Below are 23,261 nucleotides of genomic sequence, written 5' to 3' on the forward strand. Positions count from 1 at the left end.
TCCTTCAGCTTCGGTTTCTTCACTTGTAGTATGGGGATCTTTTTTTTTTTTTTTTTAAAACACCTTAATTCATGTTTTTCAAAGAATGATGCAGATGCGAATTATACCAATATTCAAGATTTTTCTTTACAAAAATTCTCTGTAAATATAAATGGCACATCATAAGAAGAGTTTTTTAAGTTGATATTTTCATATATATTTTTCTTCTTTACCATATCCCATGGCCTAGGGAAAATTGTACAAACAGTGGAAAAGCAAAAAGAAAATTTAACAAATTAAGAGGCTTCATTTTTTTCTAATCTTTAAAAATTTTATTTACAGGGGATCTTACCACTCACCTCATCTCATGGTGTCCTAAAAACGAAATGAGATAGTACAGTGCTTGGGGGATACAGGACTCTCAGTAAATGTAGTAAACTGGCTTCCCAGAGGTTCAAACCGTGGCTTTTCCTGTGTGGCAACATCACAGACATTGTTTATCAGAGGACATCGGTTTTAATTCACTGTGGTTCACTCTTGAGTTGTCATCGGGAAATTGCTTCCAATACGGCGAGTACACACATTGATAACAATGACCTATATATTCATTGAACAGCGATCACGCCCTCAGGATTGGGTAAAATGCTCTCACAGTATTCTGTGGGCTGGAAGTATATCCAGCCTTCACTTTGTCCTCTCAGTACAGCCTTCCACAGGCCTTCTAACTTAAGCCTGCTTGTCACCACACACTTCATTCCTTTAGCCTGTGAACTATATGTCCAGACAATGACTCTGACATCTGAGAAATGTGCACACTTAACAATCGGTACACAGCATGGCTGTGGAGACATGGTTGAGAGGCCTCGGGGTTAGACCCCTAAATGCAAATCCCAGCTGACAGCACCATGTGGCTTCGTGCAAGTCACTTTGACCTCTCCCATCCTCAGCTTCCCTCATCTGTAAAAGGAGAGTAACCATGGTTCCTACTTAGGGAGCTGTTAGAAGTGAAGTGTGACCATGCATGTTGACTGCTGAGCCCAGGGCCTGGCAGATAGAAAAGATTCAATAAATGACAGCTTGTGTTGTTACTGTTGCTGACTTTATCCTAACATGGTAACACATCTGGCCCTCCAACTAGGATCTTCTTCTGGAGCTGTTTTTTAACATGCAGGGACGATAACTTGCTGAGAATTATCCACACTCTCTCATCTGGTTACTTTTACTTCCACTTAGGAGAGAGCTGGCTAGGGTTAAGAGTACAATGGAGGGCTGCAAAAAATTGTTTTCCTGTGTTTGAAGTCTCCTAGGCTGTCGTAAATCTGATCTTTCGGTCTCATTAGGACAATCCTCTAACCATGAAAGATGGGGGCCCACGAGAGCAAGTCATCTTCGACTTATTGAACTTTCAACAGATGTATTGTTCAAACATATTTGGGGGAATGGGAATCAGAGAGAATTCTAGAGTAAACACTATTTTCTCAAAGTAAAATAATGCTGGGACTTCCCTGGTGGCGCAGTGGTTAAGAATCCGCCTGCCAATGCATGGGACACAGGTTTGAACCCTGGTCCAGGAAGATCCCGCATGCCCCGGAGTAACTAAGCCCATGCGCTACAACTACTGAGCCTGCGCTCTAGAGCCCGCGAGCCACAACTACTGAAGCCCGTGCGCCTAGAGCCCGTGCTCCGCAGCAAGAGAAGCCACCGCAATGAGAAGCCCGTGCACTGCAACGAAGAGTAGCCCCCGCTCGCTGCAACTAGAGAAAGCCTACGCGCAGCAACGAAGACCCAACACAGCCGGATAAATAAATAAGTAAATAGATAAACTAATTAAAAAAATAAAATAATGCTTATTCTCAGAAAATTATAGGAGAGTATATAGTGATATTTAAATCACTCAGTACCCGAATAACACCTGAGTTAGAACCCTGTAACCAGGGCAATGATAGCATCATTACACATTTTTGCTTCACTCTTTGGGGCTTTTAAATTCAATGCCACAACCAACTGCTTACAAACTGCTATGGGCAAGCAGTGTCCTCGCCGTGAGCTCGGTGAATATTATCTATTGTGTTCTAACAATATCTCAGCAAAGAGACTGAGTGTTCCAGAAACCTCAGTCTCTGCATTCGTCCACCAGAGCTTTGAAGAAGAACACTGTCTTCTTTTCATGTGGGCCGATTTCAAGGGACAATAGAGGTTTAACAGGGGACAACACAATCGGACTTAGATAAAACTGATGGATTCCCAAGAATTCTTCCATAAAGGTAAATTCCACAGATAAGACACTGAGTTTTCTTTTTTCTCTTTAAAGGAGCTGCTTCTTGTAATCTTGAGAAGCTCAAGAACTGTTGCTATTCAAACAGGATTGGTTTCAGACAGTGATAGAGGTGGCAAAAATAATTCTGCAAATGAGACTCACAGTGTGCATGTTACATGCAATCTGTTTTTATGCATTCATTAGGCATTTGGAATACCTCGCTGCTGAATAATGAGATAAATCGCATTTGTCCAATATCTTCCCATTTGTACCACGTTTATGTTTAGCCTTGAGCCTGAACCTATGTTATTGAACAAACAACACTGTCTCCTTCATAATGGATTTTCTCCAAATGGATCTGTTTCATATTAAAATTAATAAGGAAGGTAGTTTTTTAAATGACATAGGCAGCAGGTGACAGCAACTTCTGAAAGCATAACCGAATGGGGATAACTTAATTATTAGCTATATCCTCTACACAGAACCAGGACCATAATAAAACTCAATTTGGCTCAGACACATATATCTATCATCCCTGTTTTTTCCAACAAAAATTAGCTAATTATGATGTGACCTGAATTGCGAAAGTCAACACATCCCCTTGAACAACCACTCAAACACTTAAAGAAAATAAATTGTCCTTGAACTCAGGCCAAGTACTTGATGGATTTATAAATGTCACTTGCCTCCTGGCTTGAAAACAGAAGTTAAGTCGGATACAAGCTTCTTGCCCACCTACCCCTCGACATTGGTAAATTATTAAGTAAGCATTTGGGTAATATAATGCAAAGTTAGTAACAGAGGTCTATAATTAACACACACTCCTATGTGTACTCTAAAAAGAGGGTACCCAAGGAAAGTCTCCTTATTAGGCAGTGTGATCAAGAATTAATTGGTTAATGTCTATATAGCCCAACAAATAAACTGTATGATTATTACAATTGTGGCGAGTACAGTTCAAAATCCACTTCAAGTTCAAAGAATAGTAATTTATATATCTAAGTATAGACGCAAATATTTAACTATGTAAAAGTAGTTATTTTAATGCTATTCCAAGTGTCTAATAAGTATTACTCATCTCTGAAGTTTTACTTTTTTTCTCTTGATAAAAGGTCCTAGATGATGCAAAAAATTTCACAATTCCCTTATTGCCGTTAATAACTTTATTTCAATGTTACTGTAATCTGGGGCGAGAATTTGGCCATAGAAATGAAAGAGAGAGAGTTTCGTGTTACATACAGAAACTGCCATATTAATCACAGTGCATACTAGTGGATGGTTAAGGAGAAGGTGATTGAAATATACTGAAACCTAAGTTTACATGCAGGAGAGAACAGTAAATAAAATGGGTTCCCAGCCTCCAAGTCTTATATTTTCCTTGAGGTGGGGAGATGACTAGATGAATACAGGGTAAGTTGTAAAGATCACGATAACATAAAACACCAAACCAGATTTTTTTGAGGGAATTCAGGAAGATCCTTTGTCATTTGATCTGGGCCATGAAGAATGAGTATCACAGTTCAATAGGCAGAGAAAGTTGCGATGGCCATGAGGGAAAAAGCCAGGCTGAGGTCCCCGCATACGCATGCGTGGTGTGTTCAAAGGAGGGTGGAGAGGAGCTAACGGATGGAAAATAGGTAGCCAGCTTGGTGAGACCTAATCTTAAAGGGTCTCGAATACTTTGCAAAGGAATGTGGACTTATTTTCTAAGTCACTGAGAGATTTCGAACGGAGGGGGTGGGCAGCCTATTCAGATCCATGTATTAGAAGAGATTTTGATCCATGTTCAACGGCACAAAGCTTATGAGTTTTAAAATTTGTTTCTAACAGTTAATAACCAGGGAATTTCAATAAAAGCTCAGATCAACCAGATTTTCTTGAAAAAAATCAAAAGGCTTGGCAATGGTGGACCCGTTATTCTAAATGGGGACAGTTGGTCAGAGCCAAGGGAGGTGGCTTGCTCCAGATGGTACATGTGCTGTCCAGTGGCCCAGGTGCCTCTTCTCTCTGCCACACTCATACCACCTGCCCAGGGGCACTAAACATTTGGGTTTGTGCCTTCTCTTTTTTTTTATAAATTTATTTTATTTGTTTTTGGATCTGTTGGGTCTTCGTTGCTGCGCGCGGGCTTCCTCTAGTTGCGGCGAGCAGGGGCTACTCTTCGTAGCGGTGCGCGGGCTTCTCATTGCAGTAGTTTCTCTTGTTGCAGAGCACAGGCTCTAGGTGCGTGGGCTTCAGTAGTTGCAGCACGCAGGGTCAGTAGTTGTGGCACACGGGCTCTAGAGCGCAGGCTCAGTAGTTGTGGCGCACGGGCTTAGTTGCTCTGCAGCATGTGGGATCTTCCCAGACCAGGGCTCGAACCTGTGTCCCTTGCATTGAAAAGCGGATTCTTAATCACTGCGCCACCAGGGAAGTCCTGTGACTTCTCTTTTAAGGAGATGTCCTCTTTCAACAGTACGTGTCTTTCTACCACTGCAAGCAGCATAAATTAACTTCAATGAGTTAATTTATACTGATGATCTCTGGCTTCTTTGGCCAGTACATCCCTTTACCCCTTTTTTGGGCCCCTCCTGCCAATGAGGTTTTCCATTTATACCTTTATTTAAAAGTGAAGATAAGTACTTTTAAATAAAATGTATGTGGGTTGAAAAGGCAGATGTCATATGTGAGGGGCCCACAGTGAACATGGGGTAAAGAACACGCTCTATAGCAGGATTTCTCAACCTCAGCACTATTGACATTTAAGGCTGGATAATTCTTTATTTTGGGAAGCTTCCCTGGACACTGTAGAATGTTCAGCAGCTTCCCTGGCCTCCGCCCACTGGATGCTACTACCTCTCTCCAGTTGTGATAATTAAACGGGTCTCCAGACATTGACAAATGTCCCCGAGGAGTTAGAATCACTCCCTGTTGAGAACGGCTGCTCTATGGGGAGGAGGGTTTCCAGGACAATAAGGTCATTACAGAGTACTGAGCACAGTTCCCTGTGCTATACAGTAGGTCCTTATTAGTTGTCTATGTTACATATAGTAGTGTGTATATGTCAATCCCAATCTCCCAATTTATCCCTCCCCCCCTTTTCCCCCTGGTAACCATAAGATTGTTTTCTACATCCGTGACTCTATTTCTGTTTTTGTAAATAAGTTCATTTGTACCAAGAGCCCCTCTTTCTATGCTCTTAATTACTGATGTAGTTGAGGGAAAGAAGACAGGAACTTACATGATTTACTCAAGACCCAAACCTCCGCATTCACATACCCTGGCCAAGTGTGGCGTCAGAATGTCTCTGAGGACAGATAAAGCCTCTGCACCCCAACGAGGCAGTGGCGAGGTCCACTCTGGGTGTCACTGGGGAGAGCAGGGTTTGCTGCGCTAACACCTGGGAGAGGCCAGGTGCAGACCTCGGAACACATCAGACCACGTCCAGGGCCTCTCGGTCCTCCAACTCTAAGGCCTCCAACACAGAGCTCACTTATCTGAGAGCTTCCTTCATTTTTCCAGGAATATAAGTTTCTCTTGAATCTACGCATTATTGTTCTATCAGCAACCTGTCAGTGTGATTTTGTATGCTTTCCTGGTATAAGTAAAAAAGATGAGCTTCTCCTGCAGGTGAAGAGTGGGCAACTGTTGAGTGACAAAGGCAAGAAGTAGGTAAAAGCTGATGGAAGAGTGTTGATATTTTTCATATGGATTTCAGGTTGGATTGGTTTTGAACTAAGAAAGAAATATCAAGATTATGGCATTTCCTGGAGTGTAAAATAGATAGGCTGATGATACGACTTACAAAATCGTATTTTTGTGGTTAGTGCTTTTCACATTTCCTTCTTTCGGCATATAGAATCTAATCATTTCCCTCCGGGGAGAGGCATTATGTAGAGAAAATTGGTTGAATTAAATTAATCAGTGAAAGTGGCTTGTTCGTTGTGCACCCCTTCTCAAAAGAAACCAAAGGCTCCATTTTTTACAAAATTCAAGTCTTCCGATGTTTAGCACATAGGGAGCAGATGCTCAATATGGCTTAGCCCATGACAATAAGGATTGTGGTCCTCACGATCATTTGCGGGAGGGGTGATGGGTAAAAGTAAAAACAGGACACCAGCAAAGAAAAATGACAACTGGTCTTCTCGTTCAGCAAATAATGAGTAAATGAAATAGCAGGCACCTCCGCAAACAGAGATAGTGTTGATAGTAACGACAGTCCAAAAGGATGAGGTGGCTTGAACAGGGGGAGGATGAACAATACAGGGGTAACAGAGGGACAAGAACAAGGAGGGTTTTGAGTAAGTTAACCCTGCTGGTAACAAAGAAGGGACAGAGAGCAGGGCTGGGCAGCTGAAGCATCCTTTTGTTCACAAATCAATGGAAGCTATTCAATCCAATATGGTTTGATTTAGCAGATATTAACTGCAGCTAAAGTGATGCAAATACGTCAGCGAATGGAGAGTAAGAGAAACAGGAGAAACCCACACTGGCTAGAAAAGGAGACGAGAACAGAGACTGACATTTAAAGACTAGATTAAAAGGATAGGAAAAAGTAGAGAACGATGTGAGCGTGACATCCTTAGACAGAAGGGAGGTGAAGCGGACAGATCCAGTGATCCCCTTGCGTATCAGGCTCCAAGAAAGGGGAGAGGATAATTGAGCATGGACCACAGGTCACACAAATACATCACAGGCACTCAGTAAATATTTGTTGCATAACTAAATATACATGAAAAGTCCCTTCTTTTCTGTATCTGATGACAGCTTACGATTTTATACAATATTGAATTAACAAGTTTTTGCCCTTTGGGGATGACTTTAAAACATCTGTCTATTTAGAGAAATCTCTATGAGCCTCATCTTGTACCCCTGATGCAGCTCCTGTCATAGATTCAGTGGGGGGGTCATGCTACAGCAGTTGGAACACTGGACTGACAGGCAGGAGACCAGGGTTCCAAAACTGGCTTTGCTGTGAAGCGTGTGACACTGGGCCAGCCACTTAACCTTTTTGAGTTTCTGTTTCCTCTGGAGTAACAGGAGTGGCCCAGACCAGATAACTCTCAGGACCCTCTTGTGATCCTACGCAGGCAATGATGTACATTACCATGTTAATCACGTCTTTTGCTCTGTCTCTTTCCTGCCTCAGAAGCCCAGAGTTGAATGGCAGATAAAAGTCCTCTTTTCCACTCCCTTCTCATTTTGCCTGCTCGTGGCTTGTCAACAGTACTTTATATAATCAATGCTGGAAATGTTTACCCATCTGTATTATCTGAGGGTTGTTATTTACTGTTCCTGCTATTTTTTTTTTTCCTTGGAGAGGAATTTCGACGTGTCCCTCGCAGGGAGACCACAGCAAACAACGAGGATAGATTTTCACAATACTCAGCAGGAAGGGACACCATTCTGCTGGCTTCTCTGACACAGTCTGAACCCATTGTGATGGTATATTTGAAGTGGTTTCCTGTGTTTTTCCATGTTTTAGAGACTACATTAAAGCCCAGGTCTTCTCTGCGCTGTTACGCTTAGCTGGAATTAATTTTTGTCCATTTTCTATGAAAATACAAATAATGATGCAATCAGACGTTTTGATAAAAATGAATGGCCTTGTTACTAAAGAGTTAAACAGACCTAACACATCGCTTACAGCCCTCTCTGAAATTAGAATATTCCACTGTAAACTCTTTGCAGCTGTAAACTCTTTGCAGCTCTCAGATGAAACATGATCAGTGAAAACAATTCCAGAAGAGGAGTAAGGAGACTCTGATTCTAGTCCTTACCCTGCCACTAGCTTAGCCCGGGCAGGGCATTTCATCTCCCAGGTACTTGCTGTGCAAAGCACACAGATTGGATTAGATGACTTCTGAAGTTGCTATAGGTCAAATATCCTATAAAATGCCTGACTAGCTAAGGGACTGTTGTTTTTAGCTATGTCATCTTCCACAATCAAAATCCTGCTCCCAGCTGGGGGGTTATCAAAATTCACTCATCAGAACACTGTGCCAACTCATAAACTGACCTCACTACTTTTCTCATTAAAATGTAATAATCGGGACTTCCCTGGTGGCACAGTGGTTGGGAGTCCGCCTGCCAGTGCAGGGGACACGGGTTCGAGCCCTGGTCCGGGAAGATCCCACATGCCGTGGAGCAACTAAGCCTGTGTGCCACAACTGCTGAGCCTGTGCTCTAGAGCCCACGAGCCACAACTACTGAGCCTGCGTGCCACAACTACTGAAGCCCGAGTGCCTGGAGCCCATGCTCCACAGTGGGAGGAGCCACTGAGGTGGGAAGCCCGCTCACTGCAAGGAGGAGTGGCCCCCGCTCGCCGCAACCAGGGAAAGCCGGCGTGCAGCAGTGAAGACCCAACACAGACAAAAAATAAATTAAATAAATAAATTTTTAAAAATGTAATAATCCACACAGAAGTGCAGAGTGTGAGTTATATAAATAGAATAATGCCCTAACTTAAAGATACCAGAGCATGCTGCAGAGGTCATAAATCCCAGCACTCTGAGATGGGGAGACGGAGGCCTAACCTCTAAGTCCCATGCATGAGATTCCATAGATTCTGCAGAAAAGATACGAGGCACACCCTCCTCTGTTCCTCAGTATCTGTAATCTGAATTTTGGGGTCTTAAAATGACATAGCAAGGTTGAACACCTTAAATGTAGAAAGTAGCTCAGTATAAAGTGGGTATAAAGGGGATTCACTGGTTGGAGAACATGCTACCCTGCATTTCACATGGTCCATACAAGGCAAGGAGGGAGAATGACTTCGAAATATATATGGCAAGGGGAAGAACCCATGAGAAACCAATCACAAAATGAGCATGATACCTCATGCTCTCAAAACGAGCATGATACCACGGCTTCCCCAAACACATGGATAATTTGAGCATGTTATCTAACCACCAGAAATGCAGGGACTCTAATTCAACGGGCCTAATAAGGTCATGGCTATTACAGATAGCTGCATTGTTCTGCCTTTATCTTTGGTAGCCAGACAAAAAGAGGGGCATTTAAGTCATACTCCTGCCCATTGTTTTAAAAAAAAAAAATCTATAAATAATGCTGATAATGAAACTACATTATGGATAAACAACAAGGTCTTACTGTACAGCACAGGGAACTATATTCAATATCCTGAGATTAAACCATAATGGAAAAGAATATAAAAAAAAAGAATGTGTGTGTGTGTATATATATATATATGACTGAATCACTTTGCTGTACAACAGAAATTAACACAACATTGTAAATCAACTATATGTCAGTACATAGAGTTACAACCTTAAAAAACAAACAAACAAAAAAACTGCATCATGAAGCACTCAGTGATGGTTGCCAAGCACCTTAAATGTATTATCTCATTTAGTCCTCAAAACAATCCACTGAGGTGATGCCATGATTATCCCCGTTGGTGGGTGAGAGCTGAGAGAGGTAAGTAACCCGTCCTAAGGTAAGGGAGTCAAACCACCTCTCTTCTGGATGAATCTGCCCAGTGCCGAGTGCTGATCTTGAATACATGAAGGAGAAACAACCTGAGAGGCAGCTGGCAATGATATTTACTTCTTCGCAGTTTGGGCCTACGTCCTGACTAACACGTATTCAATTACCAAGTGTAGCTTTAAATAAACGTGTGCTCCAGCCTCTCAAATTTAAACAGTAGTCTTCCATGTCATAATTACGCTGGCTGTGACACGAGCCTAGCCGAGAGTGGATTTTTATTTTAACAAGCTTGAGTAGGTGCATGAGTGTGGGCTGAGCTTTTTGCTTGCTAGTCAGTACTTGAAAGCGGGCTCCAACCTTTAATTTAAGCATTCGCTTGTAGCACCAACAGGGCTACAGGGCTTCCAGTATCAAAGACACACTCCTGCATCCTTTCATGGCCCTACTTCTGTAAGCAGCGTGATTGAACTGCGGCACCACAGAACCTTGTTTTCCCTCCTCCTGGCAGCGCAAGCCAAAACACTACTGCCCCATTCATCTTCGCGACATCAAAATGAAGTCCCGGAATCAATTTCTAACAAGCAAAGTGCAAAAATCCATTGAAGGAGTCTCGTGGCTGATGCCTTTCATATATCTCTCAACAGCATACGAGAGGCAAACTGTCTGCACAGAAACCCAAATCATACCATAGAAGGGTCTTTTGCAACATCCAAAAAGCGTTTTTTTTTTTTCTTTCCCTGAAATGATTAAGGGAAAGGACGATACTGAGAACATCTGATTGTTCCTAATGAATTCCATGTGCCTTGAAAATGTTTGGCGACCTCCCCCAGGGGCTTACCGTCACCTTGCTAAAGAACAACTCCCTTAGAGCGACAGCTGGGGCCTTTCATGGTCTGAACTCCACCGGCCTCCTCTAGCTGCCTCATCTCCTGCAATCCCTACAGGCCACACTCAAGTACTTGCCAGCCCCAAACTCGCCTCCTTCCCTGTCTAGCCTTTGAGAATTTTCCCAAGCTCTACTCTTTGTTGGGAAGACCTTCCTTCACTTCAAAGCTCAGCTAAGCTTTTGCCTCCCTCAGAAAGCTGTTCCTAAGCCCTCAGTCTGATTCGGGCCCCTCCTCTGTGCTCCCAACAAACCCCCCATTCCTCCAATCTGGCACGGACACTGTGTCATGGCTGTATTTCCGCCTCAGGTCCTCGCTGGCCTGTGAGCTCCTCGAAGGCAGGGACTACATCTTCCCTTCTCTCTGCTTCTAGCACTTTGTACAGTTCCTGCCACACAGCAGATGCTCAATAAATATCCGCGCATATTTTGCCTACCTCTCACTCCACGAAAGTGCTCCGAAGGAGCCTGCCACCCCAGTTTGCACCCAAGCTCAGAGTCTGGAACAATGTATCTTTGTGAGACTCCCATGGTGCTGCGCTGTTGGGTCAGAGCAGCAAGGAGGTTCGAAACATGGGCTTGGGGGTCAGACAGGCTTGGCCTCCAAGGGCAGCTCCGTGCTAGCTCTGTGGCCGTTGGGCAGGTCCCTGCCTCCGAGGGGTGGCGGTGAAAGGCTCACAGGAGTATGAAATGTGGGAATCCACTTCACAGTACTTGGCACACAGGGGAAGCACTTTAAAAATGACAGGCTTAGGACTTGTATTACTGTTCACAGCGGTAGGGCTTGGATCGTGCAGAATTGGAAGCCTCTTAGGTTGTATGATGAGAAATATCATCCAAGTGCCCGTTCTACCAGCCCCTTTGTGACCAAATCACATAACTCACGTCTTTGGGCACCGGCAAAGGCCCCGGTTAAAATGCCAGTGTGCATCAGCTGAGATAAGATTCGATGAAGCCACTACCCCGACTTCAAATCTGTGTACATGGCGTGTGCCCCATTCCCCACGTGAACATGATGAGGACCGTATTCATCATAATGCTTGTTCACTGCCTAAGATGGGCTAAGCACCTCTTACTGGTGAGACACTGTAGAAAGCACCTTGGATATGTTACTTCCTACTTTCCAAAACCCATATGAGGTCCATGTTATTATTATTTTTTAATTTTACAGTTGATAAAACTGAGGTGTAGAGAGGTTATATGATTTGCCTAAGAGCCTTCAGCTGGCATGCAGTATTTATGGGATTTAAACCTATCTGGAAAAATTTTCAGATCCATCCATGCTCTTATACTTGTGCCGAATTTCTTACATTCCTTCCTTATTCATTTCCCTCATGTCACCTGGAAGAGCTGGGAGAGAATGGGGCACAAGACGGAAACCCTGAGTCTGGGGAGAGGGAAGAGGAGGCGGTCTGGAAAAGAGGCACTACTGATCTTTATGTAGCCGGGCGGGGGACAGGGGGTGGTGCAACGCAGCCCTGGGCTGCTAAGCCAGGAGACCACTGGGAGTGCTGAGATAGGGGATGACGGACTTTGAAAACACAGCCAGTGTGCTGAGCCATCCTTACCTAGAACCAGAACCCTTAGCAAAGAGCTAAAAAGTACACAGAAAGCATTAAGTCTTAGAAGAACCTCCTGTACCCATAACAATATCACCGCGTCTTCTGATTCACTTTCTCCTCCTACCTTCCTCCTGGATCATTCAAAAGCCAACATTATAAAAAAGAAAAGAAAAGAAAAGAAAAATGTAAAGGTGGCTATTGTGATATAGTTTATGGCTTTGTACACATATTTGAAGTATACAAATGCCTTTAGTTTCCCTTTCGTCAGGTCACAGATTCAGTCTTCTGTTTGTGAAGCAGTGGTACGAAGAAATTGAGGATAAACGCAATGTGTGTTAAATGACAGTGAAAAATTCCAAAGCCTGGAGTCCAGAGAATATTTTCAGTACTGTGAGTGTCTTATTTACACAAAGGGTACTAGAATGCCCCCACCCTTTAGTAAGTTTTTTGTCGAAGTGCAACATACACAGAAATAGGCCCAACTCACAAATGTAAGCTTGATGAATTTTCACAGTAAACACTTCCAGATCAAGAAAAAAAAATGCCTTTTGGTTTTTAGTTTTTCTATGCTTGGGTTAAAACCCCCGACTAATGCAAAACTGAAGGTATAAAATGTATTATCTTAAGTTCAGTTAGCAGGAAAATATTAGAAATTTAATAAAATACAATGCCTAAGAAGAGCCATTTTCCTTCAAAGAGAATTAATTATCTCGGAAATTTGGAGGAAGTTTTGTTTTCTTTGTAACCATGAGTAGGCATGCAGTTCATTCTCTAACCGTTTTGGCAAAGGTGAGGGCTTCGCCTTCCCCACAGCCTTTCTAAGGAGAGAGGACGCTATCTTTGTTCCCTTCCTCTCCACTCCCATCCTTCCCTCACGTCATCATTGCGTGTTGTTCTGAAGCGAGACCATCTCACTCTCTCACTCGCCTTAGCCCTCCTGCTTTTGGGCAGATCCAAGAGGAAATGAGGCGCTCTTTCTCCTGGCCAGCCTCACTCTGGGCCATTGCACAACCACTGTTTACACAGTGAGTGTGTTTCAGCCTAACCTTTAATTGGCTAATAAAACCATGTGGGGAGCGAGGTAACCCGATACTCTGCCGCTGATCTGGCTCTAGGGGCACCAACTCTTCTCTTAGCAAGAGAAGTCAGGAGCAAGACCCTGGCAATGCACAATGTGCCAAAATACATTTGCTCCCAGTCAACTGATGGCCTGTTGGTAGGTAACCAAATGGAACCAAGACCTGCATGCCTCTTATTTGGTAACGACAAAGAGGCCGATGGCCCAGCTACAAAGGGCAATGTCAATGTCTATATGTTAGATGTCAACAAAGCAATTATAAAGTTAAGAACAAGTATCTGAGCATTGCTTTCTAAGTGCCCATTATTTTTCACAAGAAATTTCGGGGAAGGATGGACTTTCATACATTTCATTAGTTTAGCGGAACTGATTCTGCCAGGTGTGTCGGAAGCCAGTCGAAGGCTCAGCCTCCTTGTCACTCCAGGTGCCAATGGATATCTGGGCAAACTCTTCTCTCTCGGAGAAGGTCTGAGGGAAGTGTGACTGATGAACCTCAGGGGAAGGTACCCATCACTTGAGCGGTAGCAGGACCTCGAGACCTTTCCATCACTACACACAGCAATAAGATTCCCCAAAGCGCCCACATTAGTGACCAAAATCTCACATCTACCAGGAGTTGGGATCCCTCCTGAAGTTGTACTAATTGTACAAAATATTTTTTTCTCGGTACAAGTCCAAACTGAAAAGACAAATGGCAGTCATTTACTACTACGTTTGCTAACATAGGGTGCAGATGATTAAAGATAAATCGTAAAGCCTCCATAAACCACAATTTTATGCCAAACCTCTGTTTTATTAAAAAAGGAAACAACAAAAAGGTAACCATCAGCAATGGTCTTCCACGGCCAATAAAGAGGAAATACATTATAAAGAAAATGGGGATTAGAAAATTTGTTCTTGAATTCATGTTTGAAAGTGCTTTGTTTAATATATAACTGGGGGGTTTATCTGCTAAATCTGTATAAATTTAAAGCCCCTTCTATTGTTACCTTGTGCTTTGTCACAAAATCTTCTGTGTCTCCTAGAGTAAATTGTAAAGAGTTCTCAAACTTTTGGTGTCTGGATCATTTCATGCTCTTAAGAGAGCTTCTGTTTATGTGGGCTAGATGTCAGTAATTACCATACAAGGAATTAAAATTGAGAACATTTAACAATATTTATCTATAATTAATTTGAAAATAATAGGAATAAATTCATTACATATTGACATAAAGTATTTAAATATATATTTACAAAACAAAAAAGTTAGTAAAAACATGCCATTATTTTTGCATCTTTAATCTCTGGCTTAAGAGAAGACAGGTAGATTCTCATACCTGCTTCTGCATTCAATCTGTTGTGTTCTTTTGGTTGAAGTATGTGAAGAAATTCTGGCCTCACACAGATATGCAGCTAGAAAAGGGAGGAGCATTTTACTGGGCTTTTCAAATAATTCTGGATTTTCTTCTTTGATACTACACCAAAACTCAACAAGTGGTAGTTTCTTAAAGGTTAGTTGGAATATGGAACCTGAAACCATACCAGTAATTTTCTGTATTCTGTTAAATTCAAATACATTGGTATATTTTGTACTTTGAATGACTCTTTTACACCCATGCATATTTTTATAATGGCATGCATTTGGTCACTTGGAAGCTATTAGTTCAATGAGTTATGTAGCTCTTCCAGATGTTGACATGTTGCATTACCAAATTTCATTACCAAATGGGATGATATCAAGTAATCACATTTATTGATATCACCACCTATATCATCAGAAAATTTTTTATATATTAGGATGCTGTCAAGTTCACGGTGTTGGGTACAAGTGTTCCAAAATTCTAATATTTGCCTGAAAGCTTGAATCTATTAGTAATAAATACTGTCAACTATTTTTCTTGAAATGATGAGCTTAATTGGTTCATTTTTGAGAAAATGTAGGACATACACCTAAGTTTGAAGAACTGCCGTCAGTGGTTCTAGTAAGAAAATGGCATTCCATTAAAAAAGCAGTGAGTTCAGCTCTTAACTCAAACAATGGCACAAGTACTTTTCCCTGGAGATCAACATCCTTCTTCGGTACAGAGCAGAAGTGCTCTGTACTTTATGTGTACTTTCCATTTTGTCAGAAAGACTTGTACTCAAGGGTCAAAATTTAATAAGCTTAATAATTTTTACTGCTTCATCAGGACAGTCTCAAATGAACTTGGTAATGTTTTGTTACCAGCAAGTCCACAGTAATAGCAAAAATGACTATTGCCTTGATTCCTGCAAAGGTATTAGGAGTTTTACCCGCCAGCGCTTTGGCACTATCAATGCAAATGACCAGTACAGTCAAAAGGGCAAATAATGTCTTAGTGTTATTATGCAAAGTGTTTTAATCTCTTGGAACCCCTGAAAGGGCCTTGGGGACCCCCAGGGGTGCCTGGATCACACGTTGAGGACCACTGCTGTGGTGGATAGTACCAGTATAAATCCACTCTCTAATCTGCTCAATGCTTATGTCCTTGTGGGGTTCACAGAAAGAAGATTTAAAAGGTTTATTTCTGTCTCCACATTCCTGCCCTCCCTGCTCAAAAAAAATTCCATTGTGCCAATCCAACATAAATAGTGTGTATAGAACAAAGAAATTGCAGTACTCTTGAGTTCATCAGCATTTCTCTCCCTAACAAAGAAAGCTACTCTAACAAGCTACTGGGAAAACTATTGTGAGTTATAGGAAATATGACATGCTCAGTCCCCCCTCTATCCCGTCTAACTCCCAACCCTCCCAAACCTTTCACTTGGGGGGTATTCTGGATGAGCTCTTCATAGTGTCCTCAGAAATAATTGGGTGTCCTAATTCAGCCACATGCAAATTAATGCTCCCCTAAAGAGGCCTTATTATAATTTCCAACCCTTGATGTCTACATAATCCCCTATAGTTCTTTAACTTCTTGCTTTCTAACTTCTGTTTACCGATGCACTACTTTTGTCAGCTCAGTATAGCATCAATTAGTAACACAGTTGTTTATTAGGTCTCCCTAGAGCCTTGAGAAAGCTGCTTTGTATTTATTAATGACTACACAGAGCGCTACTATTTTTCGATAGCATTTGAAAATGAGTAAATTACTGAAGATGAACTATAAAAGAACTTCAAATGTCAAAGGCAAGCAAAAAAAAAAAAAAAAAAAACAAGCACATTATTTCAAACCACCCAAAATGCTTGCATGGTTAATTTTATTTTCAATTTAATAACAAGAAGTGGGGGGGGGGAAGTCAAATCCAGACTCTTCTTCCCGTTCTACCTTTAGCATTCTGGAGTACACACCATTTGCTTGATAGAACTGAGGCACCGATCTGGCGATTAATTAAGAGCCGGTTGAACAGGTCTAAATTTCATTATCACACACACCTGTTAGGTAATACGCACACCTGATTCAGCAGAAAATCCACCCACAAGGCGAATGTTAAAAAATTTAAAAGCAAGGTGGAGGCGGGGGGGGGGGGGGGGGGGTGCCGGTGGGGACAACTCCAGAAACTTATGTCCAGTTTTATGTCAAGCATAATCAAAACAACCAACTTGAAATGTATCCAATTTGTACTCTCTTATTTTGTGAATAACTCCCTGGACCCTATTAGGTGAAGTTAGAGCTGCCCACGCCGGTACACAATTCGCTTCTTAAGGAAACCAGAGACCAATCTCTCCTACGATGAGTCTCTCCTAACGAAACTTAGAGTGATGGGGAGCAATTATAGAGCTCATTTGCCCTCCTTTTATATTCCTGGTCATTTATGAAATGAAGGCGCTGATCTGCAAAAGAATCACTTAGCATTCAAGAAGGGAGCTCTGGGAGCCCCCCCTGAGCATCTGGCTCTGAGGCAGAAACATACCTCAGTGCACTTCCTTTGTCTTTGCGCTCCCTCTTTGATGTGTAAGTCACTGGTGGAGTAAGCTGTGATCGCTTTGATGTTGAACTTCTAGACTTTATTGTTACTAGCATGCCTACAAGGAGAGCTGTCAGTCATGTCGTACATCTGAACAACCATTTTTCTTTACGGCACGTCTTTTTACAAGCATCAATCCTTAAGTACATGTTTTCGCATTTCTGCTGACTACCACACTCTTCGTTGGAGGAGGGCAGTGCTCAAATATAACTACAGCACCCACATCTTCTGTAAACACCCTGAGGCGTCATCAGATGGCTGGTAACCAACCTTCTGCAACAAGAGAAGCCTGAGCGCAAAACATATTTCTAGCAAATGAAAACATTCTGAAAACACTCAAGCCATCTTAACAGTCGAAACGAGGAGTTTAGCCAATATTTCCCCTAAGCAGCCATTGAAATCACACAGAAACTTCCAAGCCACTGTAAAAGGGATTCTGAATGCAACAGCAACAGGGGGCTTAGAAAGTCTGCCAAAACTTTGGGACGTCTTGACTCATATTAAACGACTTTGTTGCTCTGCAGTGGGGGAAACAAAACACTTCTGTTCTACATGATTATGCTTGTGATAGAAACATTGCTTTTGAAATAGATTTCTGCCAATTATTTTGTCAAACGGTATCATTTTCAGAAGGTGCTTGCTATTATGGATGTAACTTAAGTTACAGGAAGATGGCTTTCTGTAATTTTCTGTCTAAGGAGAACATATGGATGTATATCAACATGTGTCCAATTTCTTAAATATATACATGCAAAACAGGCAATGTGCTCATCCTCAAAAAATCTCTGTTGAAAAAGACACGGCTCTAATTTCATTTACCGGCTCCCATCAGATTTACTTTTCAAACTCCTTTATCATTTGTGCAACTGCCGAATATCATCAAACCCCACTGGGAGATTCCACACAAAAAGGAAATAAAGTTAAGGTGCTTACATCACACCATGCTGGTTTATAATGAACTGGTATCTTTCTGAATAAATGTTTCAAGGAAACCCAAGTTCTTAGAGATACAGGGTCACAGATGAGGAAGTACAATGATATTTTTCATGACAGAACTTAGTTTTGTAGTTTTCTTTTATTAAGCTGGCAACACAGGAGATACACTGTTTCTGCTTGTTAAAAAACTGCAAACAATATATTGGGAGAGGCTCAATGTCTTTGGGTTTCTGGCCTGGAATATTTGGTAAGGAATAAAAATACTGTGGTGTGTGATGGTTAAGACTATTCCAGGGCTTCCATTTGTAAGCAACCTCCCTACCCTGACCCTCCTCGGTTTTAACTCAACCATCAGAAAAGGCTTTGGTAAAAAAATAAAAAAATAAAAAAAAAATAAAGTCAATGCATTAATCACAAAAAAAAAAAAGAAAAAAAAAAGGCTTTGGGTTGGAATTTGATAAATAAGGTATGACTAATTTACCAGAACTAAGTCAGGGCATAAATATTAATGAAAGCTTGCTTATTCTTAAATTTATTTAAATAATTGGCAGAAAGTAATTACCTCTTTCTACCTTAAATTTTCACTCCCCAAAGGAACTAATCAGCTGATGAAGGCACCTCTAGCAATTAGGGGTTGAGACAAGGAATAAGGAAACTAGAGTGCATTTGTTTTCTTCCTCCCAGTCTTGGATGAGAAACCAGACCTTTCCTTCTGTTTTAAGAGAAACATTTTCACACAATGAGAGAGCTGGAAAAGCTCTTGATGGCTATCAATTTTCCCTAATTTTACAAATGGGGAAAGTGAGCAATTGAGGTAGCCTGACCTGGCAGGAGAACCCATGTCTTCTCCCACCCTACATGGGGGGTTTTCCACCATCCAACACTACTGCCCTGCACTGGGGATGGATGACTCACATGTCAAATAAGGGTGTTGGACCTCAGAGGTTTCTCGACCAGAATCATCTGGACAGCTTTAACAAATTATCAATACTTGAGACCCACCTCAGACCAATAAAATCAGAGCCTCCAGGAGTGGAGCCTGGGCTGGTGTGTTTCAAAAAGCTCTCTAGACAGTCTAGTGGGCAGACAAGGCTGAGAACTAAGAGACCAGATGACCTCTAAACTCCCTCTTGGGTCTACGGCGGAACATTCATCACTGGTTAGAAAAAATTCTTGGATTTCATTCCCCGCTGTTCATCCATGAGGCCATAAGCAATTCTAAGCCATTACAATTTCTATGTTGGCCGAGCTGTTGTCACTATCTGTATTTATCTAGTTCATTTATATGTTTACTTAGGTATTATCTACCTCTTCCCACGAGAACATACACTCGAAGAGACCAGAGGTGAAGTCTGCTGTGTTTGCTGTTGCCCCCATGGCAACATCACATACGCCACATGATGGGCTATGGCACCGCCATTTTCCAAAGAAGGAGGGGCTGCAGTTAGGGTTAGGGGTCGGCCTTTCTCCACATCAGCCAGAGTAGTTCCACTTTTCTGTGTCACCAGACTAGAATCTAAGTTGCACAAAGGCAGTGTGGTGTCGGTGTCATTCAAACTTCGCCATTCCAGTGCCTGGAAGGGGGCAGATACACGCCAGGTGCTTAGGGCCTCAGAAACACCACCTTATAAATAGGAAGCATTCACAACTTGCAGGGCTCTAAAACCTGTACTTTGTTGCTGAAAAAAAAGCAACATAGAAGAGGCATCACTGTTGCCACTGGAGTTGGCCTTGACTTTTGAGGCACAATCCCCAGCCTGCCCCACTGAGTGGTCACAATGGTGGCAAGACCCAGCCCCGGGGCTCACTGAGGGCTAGAAGGCCAGAGCTCCCGGGAAAGGTTTATGCAGAAAAGGAATACAGGGTTGGGAAAGTATCACAGGGGCCTCTCCTGTTTGGATCATTTGGGGTAACAGACTGGGAGCCTGCCCACTTTTTTCCTACACACTGGTTGATAGAAAGGCCAGAAATAATCAGAAGAATATCTCAAATGTGTTAATAACATCCAAACAATGGCAGAAACTGCTCATGGTGTGCACCTCGCCCACTCTGAAAGGAGATTTCAGTGGCCTCAAAGGAAAGTTTATGCTTACTCAATATCACTGACCTTCTGAGCATCCTTTCCTCACTAGTAAGAGGAGAGGGTTAGACCCGAGCAGTAGTTCCCAAACCTGTCAGATCCTCAGTCACCAAGGGGAGCTTTCACAAATTCAAATTCCTTGGCCTCTCCCCAGACCATCGGAATCAGGATCCGTATAGGTGGTGATAAGAGACCGGTCCCTTATTTTTTTTTAAATGCTTCTCAGCTAACCGTGAAGATCAATGATATTTGGGAACCACTGAAGGGTTGGAGGATTCTGCTGCCCATCTGAGCTCTGACAGGCAAGGGCGAGGTTTCACAGAGGGAGTGAGGAGGACCATCTGAATTGGCAACACCTGAGACACCTTTTAAATACTCACCTTCCTGGGTTGGGAAGACCAGGCTGACAGAATCTGACAGGCTGACAGGGTCTCCCTGGGTGGGACCCAGAAATCTGCCTTTGTAACTCTTCCGGTTATGGGTTGCTCTCCAAAGTTGCAGAGCCACTGCTTAGGCAGGATTTTAGAGCTAACTTATGGCTTATTTGGAAGGGAATCATGTTCACACATAAATAGAAGGATTAACTTTATCCAATTACATTAATGTTTCATTGCGTGTTGCAAAATCTTTGTTTTAAATGGCACGGACTTCATAGAAACTACAAACCTATAAGCTCAAAAGTCTTAAAGCAGCTTTCTCTAGTTAAGCGTGGCAGGCAATTTCTCAGTGCATGTCTTTAAACGCTGATTCATGGCTTAAGATACACGATAGGGAGGAAGGTGTCCTTGTTCTATTATAAAAGCACACAGGTGGCGCCTAAACAACGCAGCACACAATAGGCACTTAATAAGTATTTGCTGAAACAACTTTATTTCGTTATTTATACCCAGGGTTCTACCGAAGATTTGACATGAGATAAAGAAAAGAAGAAAAAAACCCAACGACTGCAAAATGAAAATAACATTCTGTGAAAAAGAGAGTATTTCTCATGTGGTGAAAGAATCACACTTCTGGGTGGCGCAGTTTGAAAAACGGTTTGCTTCAATAACTGATCTGAAACTTAACCACAAGTCTTCACTTCTGAACCACTACCTTATTTCTATGATGAAAAGGTTTAAACAGCAGGTTTTCCTGGCTTTTTTTTTATTCCCTTCCTTCTTTTTTCATGTAAAGATGCAACTTAATCTTTCCGGTAGGAACAAGTAAGCACTGTCGTCCTTTAAAATCCTGGTGATTATCTGTCATTAAGATCACCCTGGTTATTCTAGCTCAGCTCAGAAGCCTCGACTACTTGAGCAACGCAAAATTCACGTAAACTTGAATTCTCATCTCTCCCCGTAGCATCAGTAACAAAAGATATTTAAGGAAATAGGAAGGTCAATAATAATTTCTTTGATTCCAATACAGAAACCAGATTGTTTCATAATTGTTTCACACTCGATATACCACTGAAATCTAAGCACACATTTCACTTGTATTATCTATTATCCTAAAAATTACACAAACGAATGCTTATCTACTTTGTGCACTGTTTTAAAGCATAAATGATATAATGTTCTAAAAACCTGTGTAACATATACTCAATTTCTTTGGCAAATTGTATATACTTAAGTGAACAAAATGCTCTACCCCTGTCTTCAGAAACCAGCGGGTTAATAGTTTTGCATCCATTGAAAAATTGCTTTATTGCCAAAAAGATCTACAATAGTTTACTTCTTTCTAAATGTTTCCCTTTTTTGGAAAAAAAAAAAGCTTTAGGTTTAAAAAGGGAAAATGCTGGATTTCTCTGATCAAAATGACTGACAATCTCTTTTTAAAAAATATTCGAGGGTATGGGAATAGAATTGAGGTTGAAATTCTAAAAACAAACAACCAAACAACAACAACAACAAAAACCAAGGATTACCACAAAGGTCATAACTGTTTACTCACAAACCAAATCTCACTTAAATATTTAACTTTAATATGGAGCCAAACAGAATTTTATAAATCAACCTTAAGTTTAAAAAAAAAATTCCCTTCCTTCCAAGCAAACTTTTAACATTCATTATCTCTCCTACAGACGCATTTCTAATAACCATGCAAAACAATAAATTACACTTTTGAATCTGATGTAGAAAGTCCCACAGCAATCGAGAAAATAACTTCAACCTTTGACCTTCTCCACTAGCCTGATGGGAAATTCATTGGCACTGTTACCGCTTTTAGCATTCCATGAGAAAGTAACCACTAGAGGGCAGCCTTATTTCAGCTCTGACACACTGGCGAAACGCACCTCAGAAATGCTTCTAATGTTCCTTTAATTATTTTTTCAATATCTTTGATTTTCTTGGATATTTAATATCAACTTCAGTTCATCCAAGAGTACTTCTAAGTAGGTCAAAGGTCCACTTTCACAAATTACAACGGTAGCACAAAGGCTAGTCATGACGTTCAAAAGATACAGCCTAGCTTATGAATCTTAAAAAATTAAAAACAAAATTTAAACTCTTTTCTCTTTACTACCTGATGGGTTAAGTGCTGAGTCAATCAAAGCACAACTAGGACTCGGGTTGTAGTACAAAAATTCAAGAGGTTCTAGTCAAACTGAAATGTGTTAGAGGAAAAAAATGACCAAGGTTGCTAGAAGGCTGACTGTGAACAGAATGCAGTGGAGAGGCACAGCAAAGATTGAGGGAGGGAGGGAGGGAGGGAGGGAGGGTGTGTGTGTGTGTGTGTGTGTGTGTGTGTGTGTGTGTGTGTGTGTGTGTGTGTGTGTGTGTGTGTGTGTGTGTGTGTGTGTGTGTGTTTCATACTTAGTCTTCAAATAACTGACAATCTTTCAATCTTTCATATGAAAGATGGATTAAATGTATTGTACACAGCCCCAAAAGAAAGGATCAGAATGAAGGGATTAAAAGTACAAAAGAGAGACTTATGATTGAAATAAAAAGAATTTTCTTATTCAAGATGGAATAAGCTTCCTCTAACGATAGTGAGCTCCCCATCATAGGAGGTGTTCAAGCATAACCAGACAATTTGCCAGGAACGCTGTGGAGAGGAACCAAATGCCAAGAGGGTGTGTATCTGAATGACATTTTAGGTTTCTGCTCTCCCTGAGACTCTATGAAATGATGCTTATTTGCTTTCAGGCAAAGACCACTCAATCCAGT

The 23,261-nt window shown here is 41.7% G+C and overlaps 1 protein-coding gene across 3 annotated transcripts in view; it reads right to left on the minus strand.

Moving 5' to 3' along the window:
* The window catches only part of RORA (RAR related orphan receptor A), a 725,308-nt gene that overhangs the window by 72,408 nt on the left and 629,639 nt on the right, over positions 1 to 23,261 (minus strand). The window contains exon 2 of one of the 3 annotated variants that reach the window (XM_082446739.1): positions 14,504 to 14,579. The exons of the other annotated variants lie outside the window; for them this stretch is intronic. Coding sequence (XP_082302865.1) covers positions 14,504 to 14,579 — 76 coding nt within the window. The remainder of the gene's footprint in view (positions 1 to 14,503; positions 14,580 to 23,261) is intronic. 3 annotated transcript variants of the gene reach the window in all.

Source organism: Balaenoptera physalus (assembly GCF_965194825.1).
Source record: "Balaenoptera physalus genome assembly, chromosome: 2".
Classification (NCBI taxonomy): Eukaryota; Metazoa; Chordata; class Mammalia; order Artiodactyla; family Balaenopteridae; genus Balaenoptera; species Balaenoptera physalus.